Source organism: Thunnus albacares, chromosome 18 (genome assembly GCF_914725855.1).
Source record: "Thunnus albacares chromosome 18, fThuAlb1.1, whole genome shotgun sequence".
Classification (NCBI taxonomy): domain Eukaryota; kingdom Metazoa; phylum Chordata; class Actinopteri; order Scombriformes; family Scombridae; genus Thunnus; species Thunnus albacares.
The window spans coordinates 468,109-490,000 of NC_058123.1; the positions used below are offsets into that span (position 1 = coordinate 468,109).

At 41.2% G+C, this 21,892-nt stretch overlaps 2 protein-coding genes across 2 annotated transcripts in view; both read left to right on the top strand.

The window, feature by feature from the left end:
- Positions 1–21,892, top strand: part of LOC122968122 (NACHT, LRR and PYD domains-containing protein 12-like) — a 311,421-nt gene that overhangs the window by 165,904 nt on the left and 123,625 nt on the right. The gene's annotated exons all lie outside the window — the stretch shown is intronic.
- Positions 19,860–21,892, top strand: part of LOC122968178 (molybdopterin synthase catalytic subunit-like) — a 6,817-nt gene continuing 4,784 nt past the window's right edge. The window contains exon 1 of the mRNA XM_044333187.1: positions 19,860–19,975. Coding sequence (XP_044189122.1) covers positions 19,964–19,975 — 12 coding nt within the window. The 5' untranslated portion in view covers positions 19,860–19,963. The remainder of the gene's footprint in view (positions 19,976–21,892) is intronic.

Here is a 21,892-nt window from a genome sequence, read left to right on the forward strand (position 1 = left end):
CATATTCAGTAAATATCAGAGCTTTCAGCTTTTCCACTTCATAATTACCACTTGAATGTTGACCTGAATTCTATTTACAAGTCAGAATCTCATAATTAGCATCATTCCAATATGATATGAACGCAGCATAAAAGCAGCCACACTCCAGCTGCTGAGCCTCAGCCTTCACCATTAGAGGTGTTCATTTAACCAGCCAATAGGAGGCCTGTTGTTCTGACCATCATTTGTCATGTGATCTCTAAATAAGTGAAGGAATCAGGTAACACAGTTACTATGAAACTACTAGAAGAACTACAACTAAACATTGTGAAGATCCCATTCCCATTATCCCATTACAGTTCAAGCCTTTCTAATACACTAACAACAGAAAACAACAACAACTGGACTCAGTTTATCATTTGATTCATTTTACAAACAAACTGTCCATCATGTGGAAACCATGTTTACATTTACAAGCAGTGAGAGATCATGTTGGTACTAAATACCATCAGCTGCGTGTGATCCTGTACAGACTGAACAATCTGGTCAGCAGTGAGAAAGTTTCTCTAACAGGAGGAGACTCTTCCTCCTCCAGACCACACAGAGACACTGAGGAACCATATGACCAGAACCCAAACCCAGCATACAGAGGCTGAGTGAATGTGGTGTTGAAGGTGTGGAGGTGGATCAGTGTGTCAGAGGAGACTCTGTAGAAGGACAGAGTGCCAGCAGGACAGTCCACATACACTGCTACTCTGTTAGAGACAGAGGAGGAGGAGGAGGAGGAGGAGGAGGAGGAGGAGGAGGAGATGGATGTTTCTCTCTTATTGTGACAGACAGAGTAACGACCATCAGAGCAGTCCAGACTCCAGGACTGATCATTCCCTCCAAACAAACAGTCACCACTGTTTCCTCTCCTGCTGATTCCTCTGTAACTCACTGATACATAAACGTTTCCTCTCCACTCGACTTCCCAGTAACAGCGACCAGTCAGATCATTTCTACACAGCAGCTGTTTCCAGTGATCAAATCTGTCTGGATGATCAAGATATGACTGATCCTCCTCCACACATGTCACCTTCCTGTTGTTGTCAGACAGTTTGAGTTTTCTGTTTACTGTGTTTGGATCCAGTGTGAGTTGACAGAAATCTGATGGAGAGAACGAGACACAATACAGCTGCAGTTATTGATCTATCATCTGTTTGATGATGACATCATCTTCATCCTCAGTAGGATGTGAATGAGCTTTGTTTTGATGAATGAAATGAAAAACACACTTACACTTCCTCAGACCTGGTGTCAACCATCGGACTCCAGCAGGCTGCAGCCTGAAAGGAGGAGGGGGGTCAGAGCAGCACGTTCTCTTTCAGCATGCAAACATGGACATGACATCACTCTAGAAAAAGCAGCTCTGATCCTCATCACACTGAGCTGCTTTGCTGTTGCTAGGCAACACAACCGTCCATCACATCACATCGCACCACGACTATCGACAGCAGCTACATTCAGCCAATCAGAAACAGGCGTCTCAAAGTCAAATCATGTCAACAATGAGACTTTTTCTTGTCAGACTCAGCAGTTTGTATTGTGAACAGATGACAGGACTGTTTAAACTGATTCACACTAACATGAAAATGATAAACCGCCTGTTTCTGTTTGTCTTTCCTCAACAATCTTTGGACGACTGACAAGTTATTTCCTCTCACACAGGTGGAACATTCCTGCATGATGGTTACAGCTGACAATCAGCTGCAGTCTCAAGAGTTTGAGCTGATTTACTGTCCACCTGTCTGTCCATACCTGAGAGTGTCCACCTGTCTGTCCATACCTGAGAGTGTCCACCTGTCTGTCCTCACCTGAGAGTGTCCACCTGTCTGTCCTCACCTGAGAGAGTCCACCTGTCTGTTCTCACCTGAGAGTGTCCACCTGTCTGTCCTCACCCAAGAGTGTCCACCTGTCTGTCTGTACCTGAGAGTGTCCACCTGTCTGTCCTCACCCAAGAGTGTCCACCTGTCTGTCCTCACCTGAGAGCGTCCACCTGTCTGTCCTCACCTGAGAGTGTCCACCTGTCTGTCTTGATTCTCAATCAATTCTCCATCAATACATTGATAGATTAGGTTCTAGATTGATGTTTTTCTCAAAGAAAAAAAGTGACAGTGAATCAAATGGAAACATTTAGTATCAATATCAAGCTGATTGAGATTTATGTTCCTTTAGTTCATGTCAGGGCTCAGGAGACGCAGGAGTGGACCCAAACGCAGAGGCCGGAATGCAGATATGATGAAAAACTCTTTAATTGTGGATGGTCACGGACAGGTAAACAGGGCTGAACAGAACTAGCAGAAGGAACAACACAAAACGATCCAACCAAGACTGAACAGAAAACCCGAACTTAAAGAAACTGAACTAACAAGGAGATGAGGTGCAGGTGGGGAGATGGGTGGAGAACTCGAGAGGGGAATGAACATACAGGGAGCTGATTGGCTGAGGACACACAGGGAGCGGGGCAGGGCTGACGAGGCTAACACAGGGCAGGTGTGGGGAAGACAGCAGGGCAGGGCTTACGAGTCCAAATGCAGGGCAGGTGTGGAGGAGTACATGAACACACAAGGGAAACAGAACAAAAACCCAGAAAACAAACTTAATGCCATCTACACTAACCCATCCAAAACCAACCACAAACACAAACCCAAGCACACAACCCAACAAACCAATGATGCAGTGATGAACCGAGGGACTAAACAAACGTGCAAAACCAGGAGACCCCACAGAACACAACATAAGACCAAAAAAACACCTTAAGTCCAGGCGAAATGTGACAGTTCAGTCATCAGGAAACCAAAGCAGCTCTGAGACAAAGGATCAAATCAATACTTCATATAAAATAAAAATGATTGCAAAGATAAACTGCTGAGTGCAAAACTTCAAATAATAAAATCACGTAAACGACAGCTGCCTGCTACATTTAGCTGCAACGTGCAAACAAGAAAATGGATCAAATTGGTCAAACTGATCACTATAAGCAGGGTCTCATTTATAATCGTTGCGTAAAAAAGAAAAAGGCTGAAAGAGGCGACGCCACTTCCCACAAAGTTATGATCTATAAAAACAAACTTGTTGGGAGAATGTGTGCAGCTGTACGTAAACTCTGAGCAGGCGTACCAACATTTACAAGACGGGAAATCATCGACAAATGGTGAGGTGGTGAATTAAAGCCAGATGTATAATAATCCTCTCACGCATTTAATCTCACTTCATATCAAACATTAATTATTGATCCACGTTATCATGAACATTCAAACCAGCAGTGTTATCTGTACTGGGGCTTGCAGTCAGCCGTAATTATTCCATAAACATCTTTCAATATGAAAAGATATAAAACAAGTCAGATCTTAAAGTCAACGTTTCATCAGCGCTGTCTCACCCGGAGCAGCAGCTGCTGAAATGAACGATGTCAGGATGTGGCAGGATTCTGCAAAGTCTGGCTTTCCTTTCTCTGATAGGAGCTCAGTGTGAATATACTGATTCATTTTCACCTCAGACACGTTAACTAACTGATGACATTATCATCATCCATTGTAGAAATCCAAGATGACATCAATAATTTAAACAAACATAACTAAAACATATTTACAGGACAGAGTGTTGATAGATGTTTAATATTTGGTTATACTGTGCATATATCAGCAGGTATGAGTTTAGTTCCCGTGTAGTTTATGTGTGTTGTTAAGCGCAGAGACACTGGAGACACCGCGGTGGCTGCCACACACACTCACCGCCACATCTTCACCACCTGCACTCACTGTGTCAGTTAGAGAAACACCTGTATGTCAATATCAACCAATACAGTGTTTATTGTACAGTAGATATTGAGTGTGTGGTGTAAAAACGACTCATACTGGTTAACTGGGAGCTGGCCCGCTGCAGGGTAACACAGCAGGTCTTATCTGCTCAGTATTAAAAAGTCTAAACAAACTAATACTCCAGTATGACAGCTACATCACAGACTCATAATCCTCAGTTTTATTGATTTCTACTGTAGTTTGTTTTCTTAATGATCTCAAAGCTTTTACTCTACTTGTGAAAAAGGCAATGTTAATGATTAACAGTATTGCAACAACCCAGCCTTTGTTATCTGAAATTTACAGTAGAAGTTCACGTCTCTGCATTTCATTTCTGACTGCCATGACGGTTTCCTCTTTCTCACTTCAAAACAAAAGTAGAAAAGTTATTTTTACCTTTTTAAAAACAATCAAAACATCTTCATAAACTGGTCAACTGCTTCATTTACTCTTCAAACTCTTACTGTTGTTCTGTCATCTTTCCTCTAACTGGCCAACGTCGACGTCTCTTACTGCTTCTGCCAATGTTAGTCTCCTCACTTTGCCAAGGCCTTTACCGAGGCCTGTGTGTATCTATATCTATATATATATATATATATATACATATATCTAGACGTATATATGAAGACATGTCTATAAAGAGCTTTCTTTCAGTACTTTGTTACAGTTTTCTACATTTGACTGACTGTCCACCAACATTTTCCATCATTTTAGACGCTGCTATTCTCCTCCTGCCCACCGGTTGTCCTTATTGTGTTCCTACTTTCTCTGTTCACCTGACCTTTGACCTGCCTGCAGACATGATCCTCATGACCTCATTATCCAGAGAGTTAATACTGTAGAGCTGCACAGCACCCTAGTCATTAGCCAGTGTGTATCACGTCCCTTTTGTTCTGCCTGAGTCGACACTAGTTATTTTATTGTCTTAACTTTTTATTGCTTTGTGAAGCACTTTGTAACATTTGTTTTAAAGTTCTATATAAAGAAATAACTACATTATTATTATTATTATTATTATTATTATTATTATTATTATTATTATTATCATCATTATTATTAACCCTTTACCTGTTGAACCTGTTGTTGTTATCTTACTTTTTATTTTTCTATCTTTTACTTTTTTCCTTGTTTTTGCTCCTTCTTTCTATCTCCTCTCTTCCATATTCCTGCGTTTCTCATATTCATATGCACAGCTTCCATCCTGTCTCTATTGTTCTTTATCTGTCGTTCTACTTTTCCCTTTTTATTTCCCTTTTCCTTCGAATTTCTTTTATTTTTCCCTCCAATTCTCTGCTTTTCCTGTTTACTTGTCTGTTGCTATTATTTCTCACTGCCTTTCCTTCACTCTTTATGTTCTTCCTTCTTCTCTCCCTTTTTACATCTGCCACTAACAATTTAGGATTTATTATTTCCTTTCTACTCGTTATAGAAAACACAGTGACAATACAGATTTAATGGATCAGGTTTGTTTACAGTGTATGCCATGTACCAGGCACAACCAAGTTCTTCTCAAACTAAATTTACACAATTTATTCCAGTTCCTGCAACGGCACATTGTTCCAGAGGATAAATTATTACTTTATACTTTTAAGTTGCAGTTTGAAATTAAGAAAAAAAAAGTTACAACAAGTTGTTGTAAATATTGAAACCAAGATGTAGCCTGTTGTTATTGTCTAGGTGGAGTATTATTTCTGTTTCAATTACAAAGTAAATATACTTAAATAGTACAAGTTAAAAAAAGTAAAATGTACTCAGAAAAACACACAAATATCTACCAAGTTTAATCTCAAACAATAATTTATTTCTCTGTTAAGAAATCTAAACATCTGTTGAGGGATATAAGTTATAACTGCTGTCGACCTACCTCTGAAGAATGTAGAATAAAGTTTCACAAATCTGAAACTGTGTTTTAATGAGTCTCTGGAGTCTCCGTGTTAATCTAGTCCAGATCTGACAGGTCTAAATATAGTGATCTCTGATCTGGACCCGGTCTAATGTGGTCTGGACCTGGTCTAATGTGATCTAGACCTGGTCTAATGTGGTCTGGACCTGGTCTAATGTGGTCTGGAACTGGTCTAATGTGATCTGGACCTGGTCTAATGTGATCTAGACCTGGTCTAATGTGGTCTGGACCTGGTCTAATGTGATCTAGACCCGGTCTAATGTGGTCTGATCTGGTCTGATGTGATCTGTACCTGGTCTAATGTGATCTGGACCTGGTCTAATGTGGTTTGGAACTGGTCTAATGTGGTCTAGACCTGGTCTAATATGATCTGGAGTTGGTCTAATGTGGTCTGGACCTGGTCTAATGTGATCTGGACCTGGTCTAATGTGATCTGGACCTGGTCTAATGTGATCTAGACCTGGTCTAATGTGGTCTGGAACTGGTCTAATGTGGTCTGGACCTGGTCTAATATGATCTGGAGTTGGTCTAATGTGGTCTGGACCTGGTCTAATGTGATCTGGACCTGGTCTAATGTGATCTAGACCTGGTCTAATGTGGTCTTGACCTGGTCTAATGTGGTCTTGACCTGGTCTGATGTGATCTGGACTTGGTCTAATGTGATCTGGACCTGGTCTAATGTGGTCTGGAACTGGTCTAATGTGGTCTGGACCTGGTCTAATATGATCTGGAGTTGGTCTAATGTGGTCTGGACCTGGTCTAATGTGATCTGGACCTGGTCTAATGTGATCTAGACCTGGTCTAATGTGGTCTTGACCTGGTCTAATGTGGTCTTGACCTGGTCTGATGTGATCTGGACTTGGTCTAATGTGATCTGGACCTGGTCTAATGTGATCTAGACCTGGTCTAATGTAGCCTGGACCTGGTCTAATGTGGTCTGGACCTGGTGTAGTGTGATCTGGACCTGGTCTGATGTGATCTGGGCCTGGTCTACTGTGGTCTGGACCTAGTCTAATGTGGTCTGGGCCTGGTCTAATGTGGTCTGGACCTGGTCTAATATGATCTGGAGTTGGTCTAATGTGGTCTGGATCTGGTCTGATGTGGTCTGGACCTGGTCTGATGTGATCTAGACCTGGTCTGACGTGATCTGGACCTGGTCTAATGTGGTCTGGAACTGGTCTAATGTGATCTGGACCTGGTCTAATGTGATCTAGACCTGGTCTAATGTGGTCTAAACCTGGTGTAGTGTGGTCTGGACCTGGTGTAGTGTGATCTGGACCTGGTATAATGTGGTCTGGACTTGGTCTAATGTGGTCTGGACCTGGTCTAATGCGGTCTGGACCTGGTCTAATGTGGTCTGGATGGAAACAAGCAGTGAAATCGTCCTTTATTAGTTTTCACAAATATAATAAAGGGATTGAGATCATTAAGAAAACGAACTACAGTGGAAATGAATAAAACGGAGGATTATGAGCCTGTGATGTAGCTGTCATACTGGAGTATTAGTTTGTTTAGACTTTTTAATGCTGAGCAGATAAGACCTCAGCAAACAGGCAGAAATAACAATAAGACTGAAAAATCAGCTTACCGTCATTATGGAGAGAGATTTGTTTCATGATTTGTGTGAACAGATCAACAATCTGTGTGTAAATGTGTAATCTGTAAATATAAACACTTTCCACAAATACATAAACAGATTTGTAAACTCACAAAAATATTTTGCAAATATAAAACAGATCTGCAAATACACAAACAAACTCCACAAATAAAACAATATCTGTGAATACATTTAATTATGTATAATGTCAGTCTATACATGGGAGTGTCCACCTGTCTGTCTGTACCTGAGAGTGTCCACCTGTCTGTCTATACCTAAGAATGTCCACCTGTCTGTCCGTACCTGAGAGTGTCCACCTGTCTGTCCTCACCTGAGAGTGTCCACCTGTCTGTCTATACCTGAGAGTGTCCACCTGTCTGTCTATAAATGAGAGTGTCCACCTGTCTGTCCTCACCTGAGAGTTTCTACCTGTCTGTCTATACCTGAGAGTGTCCACCCGTCTGTCCATACCTGGGAGTGTCCACCTGTCTGTCCGTACCTGAGAGTGTCCACCTGTCTGTCTATACATGAGAGTGTCCACCTGTCTGTCCATACCTGAGAGTGTCCACCTGTCTGTCCGTACCTGAGAGTGTCCACCTGTCTGTCTGTACCTAAGAGTGTCCACCTGTCTGTCCGTACCTGAGAGTGTCCACCTGTCTGTCCTCACCTGAGAGTGTCCACCTGTCTGTCTATAAATGAGAGTGTCCACCTGTCTGTCCTCACCTGAGAGTTTCTACCTGTCTGTCTATACCTGAGAGTGTCCACCCATCTGTCCATACCTGAGAGTGTCCACCTGTCTGTCCATACCTGGGAGTGTCCACCTGTCTGTCTGTACCTAAGAGTGTCCACCTGTCTGTCCGTACCTGAGAGTGTCCACCTGTCTGTCCTCACCTGAGAGTGTCCACCTGTCTGTCCATACCTGAGAGTGTCCACCTGTCTGTCTATAAATGAGAGTGTCCACCTGTCTGTCCTCACCTGAGAGTTTCTACCTGTCTGTCTATACCTGAGAGTGTCCACCCGTCTGTCCATACCTGGGAGTGTCCACCTGTCTGTCCGTACCTGAGAGTGTCCACCTGTCTGTCTATACATGAGAGTGTCCACCTGTCTATCCATACCTGAGAGTGTCCACCTGTCTGTCCATACCTGAGAGTGTCCACCTGTCTGTCTATACCTGAGAGTGTCCAGTCTCCAGTGTGGATCCTTCAGTCCAGCAGACAGTAGCTTCTCTCCTGAGGCTCCTGGATGATTGTAGCTCAAGTCAAGCTCTCTCAGATGGGAGGGGTTGGAGCTCAGAGCTGAGGCCAGAGAAGCACAGCCTTCCTCTGTGATCAGACATCCTGACAGCCTGCAGACACAAAACAACACAACTTAACACCTCCAGTCACTACTTAACAATTCAAATGGTCCACAGCTGTAAGGCTCTTATTATGAAGTAGCTACAGTCTCCTGTAACCTTAGTAAGCATGATGTTGGCAACTGCTAACTAGGGATATGTGGAGAGCCCAGTGTTTGTATTTGTATCTGTATTTGTAACAAATACTTTTTGAAATATCTGTATGAAAAAAACATTTGTAAAAAAAACACTATTTGTGCTTTGCCAAATAATGTATTTGTATTTGGGTACACCCCTACTGCTAAGTCTTCACTGCATAAGAACAGGTCTAAATAAAAGAATAGAAAAAGTAGAAACAGCCACAGTGAGCTGATTAGATGAAGGGCTGCAGGTGACAGACTGACTACAGTTTGTAAGAACATCAAACATCCAACATGTCACAGAGATAAATGACTCCGTCTCAGATGCTCACAGTCGAATACAGAACAGGAATCCCAACTAATGTGGTATATACGGTCTGAACGTTCTGGAAATAAAAGTAAAAACTAACAGTAAGGAAACATCTTTGACTCCCTCACTCAGTTTCAGTAACATCCAGAGTTTTAAGGTTGTTTGAAACAAAACAAGAATTAAATGATGGATAACCACAGCTGGGGTGAACTGTCATACACCATGGCGAGTAAAAATTATGATCATCCCAGCACAGATACTACTCTGAAATTACAAGAAATTATAACTGTTATCAAAAACTGTTCACTGGCTAACTGTATGTATTTTACTTTGGGCCAGTTACACAGTTCTTCATTCAGTTTATGAATCTTGAAACTCCTCTCTGGTATTTCAGGTTCCAACAGCAGAGACAGAACAAAACTAATGAAAATATGTTTAGAGAAAGTTATTCACAGGGTCTAAACACACAACTGGTCTGAAGATAATTTGAGTAGAGAAAATGTCCAGGTGTCTACTCATATAAATCACAGTTTAAATGGTGATCAGTTGAACAGGTTGATGAATCCTGACCTGAGAATTTTCAGTGTACAGTGTGGACTCTCCAGTCCAGCAGACAGCAGCTTCAGTCCTAATTCCTGCAGGTTGTTGTTACTCATGTCAAGCTCTCTCAGACTAGAGGACTGGGAGCTGAGAACTGAGGACAGGGCTGCACAGCTTCTCTCTGAGAGGTTACAGCCATTCAGTCTGTAGAATACATTTGGAAAAAATATTTAATAAATCATCATCAGAAAAAAATCTGTCTGAATATCTTTGCAATAAATCAATCAATAAATCAATAAATTACTATTTGTGCACTTACAGAGCTTTGTTGGAGGCTTTGACCACTGGCAGCAGCCTCAGAAGAACCTCCTCTGAAGCAGAGTATTTCTTTAGGTCAAACATGTTCAGATCTTTTTCTGATGACAGTAAGGTGAAGGCAAGAGCTGACCACTGAGCAGGAGACAGATTATCTGTGGAGAGATCTTCTGAACTCAGATACCACTGGATCTGCTCCACCAGAGAATGATCATTCAGTTCATTCAGACAGTGGAACAGATTGATGCTTCTCTCAGCAGACAGATTCTCACTGATCTTTTTCTTGATGTACTTGACTGTTTCCTGATTGGTCTGTGAGCTACTTCCTCTCTGTGTCAGAAGACCTCGTAGGAGAGTCTGATTGGTCTGCAGTGAAAGACCCAGGAGGAAGCGGAGGAACAAGTCCAGGTGTCCATTTGGACTCTTTAAGGCCTCGTCCACAGCACTCTGGTAGAGATGTTTCTCTGCAGATTTGTCTCCTCTTGTTTCAGACTTCTTGGATGTTGTTTGTTCCTCTGCTAGTAGATTGACTCCAGAGTTGATGAATGTCAGATGGACATGAAGAGCAGCCAGAAACTCCTGAACACTCAGATGGACGAAGCAGAACACCTTGTCCTGGTACAGACCTCTCTCCTCTTTAAAGATCTGTGTGAACACTCCTGAGTACACTGAGGCTGCTCTGATATTGATGCCACACTCTGTCAGGTCTGATTCATAGAAGATCAGGTTGCCTTTCTGCAGCTGCTCAAAAGCCAGTTTTCCCAGAGACACAATCATCTTCCTGCTCTCTGGACTCCAGTGTGGATCTGTCTCAGCTCCTCCATCATACTTGAAGTTCTTCAGTTTGGACTGAACCACCAGGAAGTGGATGTACATCTCAGTCAGGGTCTTGGGCAGCTGTCTTCTCTTTATGCTTTTCAACACATCCTCCAGAACTGTAGCAGTGATCCAGCAGAAGACTGGCATGTGGCACATGATGTGGATGCTTCTTGATGTCTTGATGTGGGAGATGATTGTGCTGGCCTGCTCCTCATCTCTGAATCTCTTCCTGAAGTACTCCTCCTTCTGTGGGTCAGTGAACCCTCTGACCTCTGTCACCATGCCGACACACTCAGGAGGGATCTGATTGGCTGCTGCAGGTCGTGTGGTTATCCAGAGGCGAGCAGAGGGAAGCAGTTTCCCCCTGATGAGGTTTGTCAGCAGCACATCCACTGAGGTGGACTCTGTAACATCAGTCAGGATCTTATTGTTGTGGAAGTCCAGAGGAAGTCGACACTCATCCAGACCGTCAAAGATGAACACAACCTGGAACTCTTCAAACGTGCAGATTCCTGCTTCTTTGGTTTCAGTAAAGAAGTGATGAACAAGTTCCACCAAGCTGTACTTTTTCTCTTTCAGTACATTCAGCTCTCTGAAAGTGAAGGGAAATGTGAACTGTATGTCCTGGTTGGCTTTGTCTTCAGCCCAGTCCAGAGTGAACTTCTGTGTTAAGACTGTTTTCCCAATGCCAGCCACTCCCTTTGTCATCACTGCTCTGATTGGTTCATCTATTCCAGGTGAGGCTTTAAAAATGTCTTCTTGTCTGATTGTTGTTTCTGGTCTGTCTGGTTTCCTGGATGCTATTTCAATCTGTCTGACCTCATGTTCATCATTGACCTCTGCAGTCCCTCCCTCTGTGATGTAGAGCTCTGTGTAGATCTGATTCAGAAGGGTTGGGTTTCCTGCTTTAGCAATCCCCTCAAACACACACTGGAACCTCTTCTTCAGGTTAGACTTGAGTTTACGTTGACACCTGCCAGCAGGAGTCCCTGAATGAACACACAAGAAATAAGATCAATGAATGAAGTATGAAGCAAATATTTCAGTGTTTCATTTCCCCAAAGACTTCAGAAGATCTTTAGTTAAGACCACCTTCAAACATTTCTCCATGGTGGGCTCCAGGGAGCTTGTTGATGCTATGAGCCAAATCAAATCATCCACATCTCCCCTTGAATCTCTTCCTGCAACCTTTTTAAATCTGTTTTTTGCCACCTAGCAGATGATATACTTACCATTGTTAACTGTTCGCTCCAGACTGAATGTTTCTTCATTCATTAAAGACCTCTGTTATTAGACCTATTACAACACAAAAATCTTGACCCTGCTATTTTAAGCAACTATTGACCCATTTTAAACATTAGTAACATAATCGAGAAGGTTGTTTATCTTCTGGCTTCCAGCATCTTCACAGCACTGAAACAGCTCTCGTCAAGATTATTAATGACTCTTATCACTGATGCAAAACATCTTTTTGTGCTGGTTAAGCTTGATCTGTGCTCCGCTTTCAATAATGTCGACCTTAACATTTTATTAAAAGACTCGAGAGCTAGGTTGGCCTGTCCGACACTCTACCACAATGGTTCAAATCTGTCACTGGACTGTCACAGTTTCTCTGGGTAAATTCAGTTCTAACAGATTTGACATGCTGTATGGAGTCCACTTGGCTCTGTCATCAGAAAACACAAGATCAGTTATCATAGTTATGCAGATGATACCCAACTGTACATCTCACTGTCTCTGGATAACATTAACCTATTAGATTTACTGATCGACTGCTGGAAAGATATTGATCTCTGAATGTCAAAAAGCTTCCTGCAGCTGAACAGATACAAACATAAATCAGTGTTTGGTGTGAGAGCACAGAGGCAGCAGGTCCGCACCTACTTGGAGTCCAAGTCATTTACCATCACTGACCAAATCAACAACCTCAGAGTTATTATTGATGCTGATCTAAATCTTGACTCACACATTAGTAAAATCACCAAAACATCTTTCCACCATCTCAGAAATATCCTGAGAATCTGTAGTTTTATCTTTCAGGCAGATTCAGAGACTCTTGTCCATGTCTTTGTCACCAGCAGACTAGATTACTGTAACGTCTGTTTTACTGCTCGTCCTGCTGAATCCCTTCAACACCTCCAGTTTATCCAAAATGCAGCCGTCTGTATCTTGACTAGAACCAAAGAGCTGCTTCACTGGCTACCTGACCATTATAGAACTGGTCTATAAAGCACTAAATGGCCCCTGAATATATAAAGTATCTGACATGCTTCCATTTTATCAGCCAGGCAGAGCTCTCAGGTAACCAGGACAGTCTTCTTCTTTCCCAGAGTTCATTCCATCAGGTGACAGATTATTTATTGCTGACGCTCCTGAAGTATGAAACAGTCTGCAGATGATTTGTGGTTTGTTTTGTTTAGCTTTTAACTAGACTGTATGTGTGTGAATGTGTGTGTGTGTAATGTCTGCCTGTATCTAACCTCATTTTTACTGTTTTACAGTTTTATCACTCTGTAAAACACTTTCAATTGTTCCTACAGTGATCTTGTGCTCTACAATTAAATTGACTGGACTAAAAGAATGAGTATATAAACATATTTCCCTCCATCTCCTGAGACGTCAGTAAATGTCTCATTTATCCATCATGTTAAATCTTTATAGAAATCCTCTTACTGCTCTGCAGACGGTCAGCCAGCTCCTCCTGCTTCATTCTCCTCAGGAAGTGCAGTGTGATCTTCAGAAATGCATCTCTGCTGCTCCTCCTCTGCTCTTCCTCCTTACTGTCCAACACCTCCTCATCCTCCCTCTGACTCTCTAAGCATTCTGGGTAATTTGGACTCAGAACCTTCTGCATCTTCTTCAGCTCGTTCTTCACAAAAGTGACGATGTTCTCCTCCAGCCCCTGGAACAGAATACTATATGAATGACACAATCAAACTGAAAACATGAAGCAAACATCAGATCCATGTTGGACAGACTGACAATCCACTGGTCTACAAAGTGCAGCCTGGAGATGATTGAACAGAATAGATGTAAAAGTAGTTGTTGTACATGTACAGACCATAAATATGGAGTCCAGGTGTGTTTGATGCTGCTGGGCAGACTGATCACTGGGAACCTCTGAGCTCTCCTGGTCCACTCTGTGGAGGAATCATGAAGAATGAGCTCACATTGGGCTCTATTTTCCTGAAACAGGGCGCAGATCCAGATCCAGATCTACATCCAGATCCAGGTCTTAATTCCTGGCGTGTGGCGTGTGACCAAAACATTTTTACAATTTCTCCGACCATCAGCACTGGCTCACTCTGAGCTCAGCCAGGCGTAACATGGAGGAGAGACTGAATACATGAATAGTGGAGGAATGCAGTATATGCAGGTGGAGTCAGGTGGGCTTCAATAATGACCAATCACATGAGCTCCTCTCATCACCTTTAAACACAGCAGCAGGTGAAACGGTGAGAGAGGCTGAGTGAGAGAGAAGAGTTCACCTCTGTGAAGCAGCTGAAGCTCCAAAATACACCTTCAGGACTCCTCAAATATTAATATACATCAGTCCAAACATGCTGACAGTGGTAGAATGAAAATAAAGCTGATGTGTTCTCATGTGCTGCAGCTGCTGGCAAACCGGTGCAAACAATTCATACAGAATAATTAATACATTTAAACTCCACAGTTCTTATCCTCATCTGCATATTTGAAAGTCCTCATATATGCTTTCAATATCTATAAATAAACATCCAACACCGGGTTTGGAAATTAGCTGGTTAGTGTTTGAAAAGTGCACAAGTTCTATCAGTTTGTCCAAATATATAAATGATGAATGAAGGTGTCCACGCTGTGTAAAGTAAGCAGGACTGTGTTTAAACCTGTTTTAAAATGTTTTCACCAACATGTTTTATTTGTTCACAGCATATAAGATGTTGATGTAGGTCTACTCTGTTTGTTTGGCTATTTTACACACTGATTATATGGACACACGTCCACACGCAGAACTGATTACTGCTAATATTTACTTTACTGTAAGTGGTAAAACTGAAAGCTCACTGTAATGATCCTCCTGGCATGACAGAAGAAATATTTTGATTCTCTGAACTGAGTTTGAACTTTTATTTAATAAAAATGTTTGGACAGATCTGATGGAGCTCAGGACGCATCCTGAGGACCGCCGCGGTACTTTAAACAATTTATTGTTAAACTCGGAATCTGTGAGCAACAGTTTTCCAGTCTGATGTTTAGAAAATGCAGAACATTAATCACCGTAGATCCTGATCGATCCTGTCGCCTCGTCAGAAGATTTTTGTGCACAGACGCACAAAAAGAAGACTTGCTCCTCAGGAAAACTGCATAAAGACTGTTTGGACCAGCTGGCCCTGAGCCTGTGAAAAATAGAGCCCATTATGTCTCCACACAGAGACGATCACAAGCTGAAGGTCCTTCAAGTGATGTTTGGATGTGAACAGAGACCCAGATGAGCCCTGCAGTGGTAAAGCTTTACTAGTCCTAGAGAAGCCCCTGAGAGCCCTGAACCTCCAACATGCCAGAAGCTCCGGCCCCAAGCAGAGCAGTAGAATAAGTCTGGGTTCAGTTCAGCCAGCGAGTGCAAGACGTGCTGCAGTTTGAGGACGACGCATCAAAGATCCTCCAGGTTGTAGTCAAAGCGGTGGACAGACAGCTTAAGTTATTGTAAGCTTTGCTAACACTGATTACAGCAACATAAAGCAACTCTACTGTCAGCATGTAGACGACAGACTGTAAACCTGTTTTTATTGGCAATAAAAACTCATCATGTCTTTCACAGTGAAATAAATCCATTAATGCCTCGTTTTTATCTTGTTTCTCTGCATCACTGATCACTGTTCATGACATTCAACTGTAATCAATCTGCATTAATGATCAACTGTTGTGTTAATATACCAATCATTTTAATTGATTTAACTAAGACTACTAAGGTTTCTAATATACTTTACATTACTGAGGTTTATTATCTGTTCTGCTGTTTAAAAGTGCAACAATTAAAAGTTAATTTATAATCAATGACCTCAGTTAAAGTGGTGCTGTTCCCAGTGTCTGTTCTGTTATTGATCATCATATGAAGTGAATGAGTTGATCACCTGACCCCAAACTGTATCTTTATTTATTGATCTGTCACTGTGTTTTGTTCCTTCATGTATGTTAATGAGGTGGACAAAATATTAGGAACACTAATCAATATAATACAGTCCAGTTCACCAGCAGCACTGCGAGCTCAATAATAAACATAAAGTAGAATTGATCATAAAGTTGTTGCATTAGGTTGAACTGGTGTTCCTAATAAAGTGACCAGTGAATCTACATAAAATGAAACTTATGTCCATAAACCTGTTGCCCTGGTGCATGCTGGGAAGCTTTCCCACACACCTCCTGGACGCTACAGTATCTCAACCTCATTACGTCCTTCGTCTTTATTTTTCTGGTTTGCAGCTTTAGTCCATAAACAGTAACTCTACATTAAAGCTCCTTTCAGAGGGAGGTGTTGACCATATGTGGCAATCTGGGGGCTCGTCTGTATGTAAATTAGTCTGAACGAGTACGTTTGATCAGCTCACATGTTCTTGTTGGTTTGAACTGGATCACAGGCTTTGATAAGTGAAGCCCCAGAAACAGTGTGTTCAACAGTCACAACATACATTCAGACATGAATCACAGACGTTTGACTGACAGCTTACTTCTGACCAGCAGGACGTCGTCCTTTAAAGTCAATAATAAAACCCTTTGACTCGTCGCTCCTGAAGGACACACAGCTGGATGGAGGTCCAGGAGATTCTGATCTCTGATGGATCCTGATCCAAAAACAGCAATGATAGATTTATTAAAGGTCACATATTCAGTTACATTTCCTGTGATTAACATACTGCACAATTTATAGTTTTAATATTGACAACAACATACTTTTTATCAGATAAAGGATCTTGTTTGAAAGTAACAACAGCATCCTTTGACCAGTCGCTCCTGAAGGACAAACAACTGGGTCCAGGTCCAGGTCCAGGTTCAGGTCCAGGTTCAGATCCGAGTCCGGGTCCGGGTCCGGGTCCAGGTCCAGGTTCAGATCCGAGTCTAGGTCCAGGTCTGAGTCCAGGTCCAGGTTCAGGTCTGTGCTGCTTCTTTGTTCTTCAACACAACACACACAGAGCTTTGAGTGTGAATAATGATGGTGGAGAACAGTGATGGACAGTTAGAGATCCTCATCTCACCTCTGAGCTTTGGTCTGGCTGTCATGTTCCCCACACAGAGAGCTTTTAGAGGGAGGGACTCCCTCCTCTCTGTCCTCACACTGATCCATAGCAGAGAAACACCTTCACACAAACACAACAACACATTATTTTTCTTCATTCCTCTCAGTCACATGACAAACACACACAGCTGTTTATAATATCGTCCACCCTTCATACAACCAACATGTGATCTAATAATCCATCTTAATATAATGACACTAAGTATTTGTGCTAATCAATACTTTGTGTTTTCCAGGTGACGGTCAGAGTACGAGAGACCTGCCAAAGAAGCTTTGCTGATGGGAGTCAGACTGTTAAACAATGAGAAAGATTTGATACGAGGCTCTTATTCAGCTTATTGAAGGAAACTTATAGATTAAAAATACTTTTTTACAGTCACACAGAGAAAGTTGGATCATTTTTCAGCCCTGAATAGTGTCTGCAGGCTACTGATCCTGCAGGCTAACCCTAACCCTAACCCCAACCCTAACCCCTAACCCTAACCCTAACCCCTAACCCTAACCCTAACCCTTTCAGGCTGCAGCCCCAACAACCTCCAATAATAAGGAGGGCAGCCTGTCTGGAGCCTGACAGGCCAAACTCAGGGCAGAACAGTGTGCAGAGCCTCGCTGAGCTTCTTGCTGTGAGTGAACTGTAATAACTGAAGGAGACTCAGATGAGCCTTTCGCTGGTTGCAGTCAGAGGACAGTTTAGGGAGACGTTGGTGAGAACATCAACCTGTTTTTTGTACAGAAAAGCCTTTAAATTAATAATTCTATCGTAAGATCTCAACACACATCAGAGGATTTAAACAGTTGATGAAGTTACCGCTGTCTCCCAGTCTGGAGACACTGGTATGGATGCTGCTGCTGTGTGACAGCCACAGCTGTTCATTAAAGTCAGAGGAAAGGAGCTACATTACACATCTATCAGCGTCACACAGAGTCTGAAAGCTCTGGACAGATTTAACCCCTTCCTCCACCACTGCCACACACACTCTGTATGTTGCAGATTAAGACATTTTTACCTGTTTTTAGTACTTTTTATGGACTGTAACTCTGTTTTTACTCAGCATGTGACCCACATGTTCTCTGTGTTTCTCCTTGTAAATAACAAATAAAGTTATTTGAACTTGAAGCTGTCACTAATACAGACAGAGCAGATTGTTGTTTTTCTCCACAAAGAAGACAAATGTTGGAAGTTATTGATCTGTGAACACTGACTCAGTACTGTCAGCTGTTATTGGACACTTTGAACAGTGACACTAAAATAAAGGAAAACTTCCACCGTGTTGATTTGTGTTGACTGTTAACAAAGTTCTGAACTACAGATTTCTGCTGTTTCTACTGGAACTAAACTAACAAGATGAACAAAGAGTCATTCAAGAGTCAAACAGTGAAAACTGTCACAATACAAACACAATAAAGTCACAATAAATACCTTTAGACGGAGAAAAGAAGCTGCAACACGAGGAGAACAGAAAGAGGAAGTAAACTCCAACAGGAAATAACCAGAGAGAGAGAGAGACATAGAGAGAGAGAGAGAGAGAGAGAGACATAGAGAGAGAGAGATATAGAGAGAGAGACAGAGAGGAAGTGGCGTCTCTGGTGGTTCAAACACTTTTTCTAGAAGTCAATTGTATCGCAAACTTAATTAATTTCATATTTCCTCAACATTTAATATAGTAATAAACAAATTATAATGTAACACAACACATTAATAATAAAGGGAATTAACATTATTAAAAAAAACAGAAGACAGAAGTTAATTCTACATAATAATAATAATAATAATAATAATAATAATAATAATAATAATAATAATAATAATAATGTTGTTGTTAGTGGTAGCAGCACCATATTCCATAAAACAATGGTGTTTTCATCTTTTTACCTTCAGCGTTCACATGTCACATTATGACTGTAAACTCTCTCTCTCTTCACTTTCTAGGTAATATTTTTAACAGAAGTTTCTATCACATTATTACCACTTATGTTCAATATATTTATTTATCTCTCATATAACCTACAATAACGCACTTGTTTATATTTTTATTTCATCTCTTATCTTTCTCTTCTTTCTCCTTTTTGCAGTTGTTAATATATTCTGAACAGTATTTTGCGTTCAGTGTTGCGTCCTGCTTCATTGCTGCATGTGACAACAGGACTGACAGTTGTAATATTGTTATTAATATCATTATTATTGCTATTATTAATAAATACTAGAGAGTTAAAATGCAGAACTATGACACTATGCACATTTTAATATATGTTATTGTGTCTTTCTAAATATCTCTGGCTGTATACTGTTATCTTATATTTGCTCAGACGTCCAGTAAAGCCTGTTAATGTTAACATGCTGTTTCTACTGTAAACTCTCTTCTGCTTATGTTGTATCTGTATATAGTTTTAATTACATGTTAATGTATGGCGTCGCTCTTCATTTTTAATTTGTTTTATCCTTTTTAAATCTATATCTGTTCGGTCTCCTGTGCTGCTACGACGCCTCATTTCCCCCTTTGGATAAACAAAGTCTATTTATTTACTTGTTGTTTGTTTCATTGTCTCAGGACTGAGAGATTATAACAATAAACTACCATTATTATTATTATTATTATTATTATTATTATTATTATTATTATTATTATTATTATTATTCATGTTGTTGCTGTAAAGGTTTAGATTTACAGTTTAATCTGTGTTCCCACTTCATACCAGTTAGCGGCGCTAATGCGGAATTTCGTTGTCTGCAAACCGTCTTTAGTTGCCAAGCAGAAGAAGAAGAAGAAGAAGAAGAAGAAGAAGAAGAAGAAGAAGAAGAAGAAGAAGAGGGAGCCAATAGCAGCGGAGCAGGAAGTGACAGTCAGCTGTTTGGAGGAAAAGCGTCACTTCAGTTCAAAGTTTCTTCAAATGTAAGAAATCTGCCAACTTATTCATGACTGCTCACGTGAGTTACACATTATACTTTACTAAATACTACATTATACTACATTATACTACATTATACTACACAACATTATAGACGATGCTTCAGTGTAGAGACTCTTGTGTTCGCGGTGTTTGCGTGTTTATTGATTAGTCGTGTCGATGCCGAATTGAAGGATGACGAGGTTTTTATAAGATAAACTAACTGAACTAGTGTTGTTTGCGCTGTGACGTCGTTACGATATGAAACGTTTAAATGTGGAGCTTTCAGACGGAGATCTGCAGGAGCTGAGATCAGTAAATCTCCGCTGATCTGTCGGACGTTTCCTTCAACAAGACATCAGAGACACGAGACATCACCTGGTCAGGTGGTTAAAAAAAAAAACCCCGCGCGCGCCTGTGATTAGCCCCGCCCACCAGAACTCACCTGTTCATTATTGATTACTTCAATTCATTACTTGTTAAAATGTGCCGCAAACCGCTGTATGAAGTTACATGTAGAGCTGCAACTGATGATTACTTTCATTATCGATCAATCTGTCAGTTATTTTCTTGATTGATGGATTAGTTGTTTAGTTGACGGTGTGCAGTGGTGAGTACTGGTGCCTCACACGGAGGGCTCTGGGTTCGACCCCCCCCCCCCGCTGGTGACTCTAAACTGCCTGTAGGTGTGAATGGTTGTCTGTCAGCTCTGTGATTGGCTGCTCACCTGTCCAGGTGTGCTCCTGAGACTGGCTCCGGCTCCTCCGAGACCCCCCAGAGGAGAAGCAGTAAAGACATGGACTGAATCCTGAAGTCAAAGATCATAAAGACCAAAGAAACCAGAAAACATTCACATTTAAGAAGCTGAATCAGAGAATCTGGACTTTTTTCTTTTTTTTTTTTAATGACTCCAAACAATAGTTGGTGATTAATTTAGTGTTTGCAGCTAATCAATTAATGGACTAATGATTGCTGCTCTAGTTATATGATGATGTATTTAATAACTGGTGAAGTTGTGAAGTGGACAAAATATCAGAAACACCTTTTTTTATATAAATCAGTTCTTTACAACAAGATTCTCAGAACCATCTGACAGCAGGGCTGCAGTCCAACAATCATAATCAATTAATCATTAATGAGGTCAGGCTGCTTAATCCACAAACTCACATCAGGCAAAAAACAAAGTTTTTTAAAATATATTTTTTTGATCATCGTCGTATCATAAATTCTGTTTTTTCTCCGTGGTTCCCGGCACGGCCACATCGCTGTCGGTCACTGTAGATCTCTGCAGATCGCTGCAGATCACTATAGATTACTGCAGATCACTATAGATCACTATAGATTACTGCAGATCACTATAGATTACTGTAGATAGCTGTAGATCACTGTAGATCACTATAGATTACTGTAGATCACTGTAGATCACTATAGATTACTGCAGATCACTATAGATTACTGTAGATAGCTGTAGATCACTGCAGATCACTATAGATTACTGTAGATCACTGTAGATCACTATAGATTACTGCAGATCACTATAGATTACTGTAGATAGCTGTAGATCACTATAGATTACTGTATATCACTATAGATCACTGCAGATCACTATAGATTACTGTATATCACTATAGATCACTGCAGATCACTATAGATTACTGCAGATCACTGTAGATCGCTGTAGATCACTATAGATTACTGCAGATCAGTATAGATCACTATAGATTACTGCAGATCACTATAGATTACTGCAGATCACTGTAGATCGCTGTAGATCACTATAGATCGCTGCAGATCACTGTAGATCACTATAGATCACTATAGATCGCTGCAGATCACTATAGATCGCTGCAGATCACTGTAGATCACTATAGATCACTGTAGATCACTATAGATCACTATAGATCACTGCAGCCTCCTCCAGCTGATACACGTGATGGTCTTTATGTGTAAAACAGCA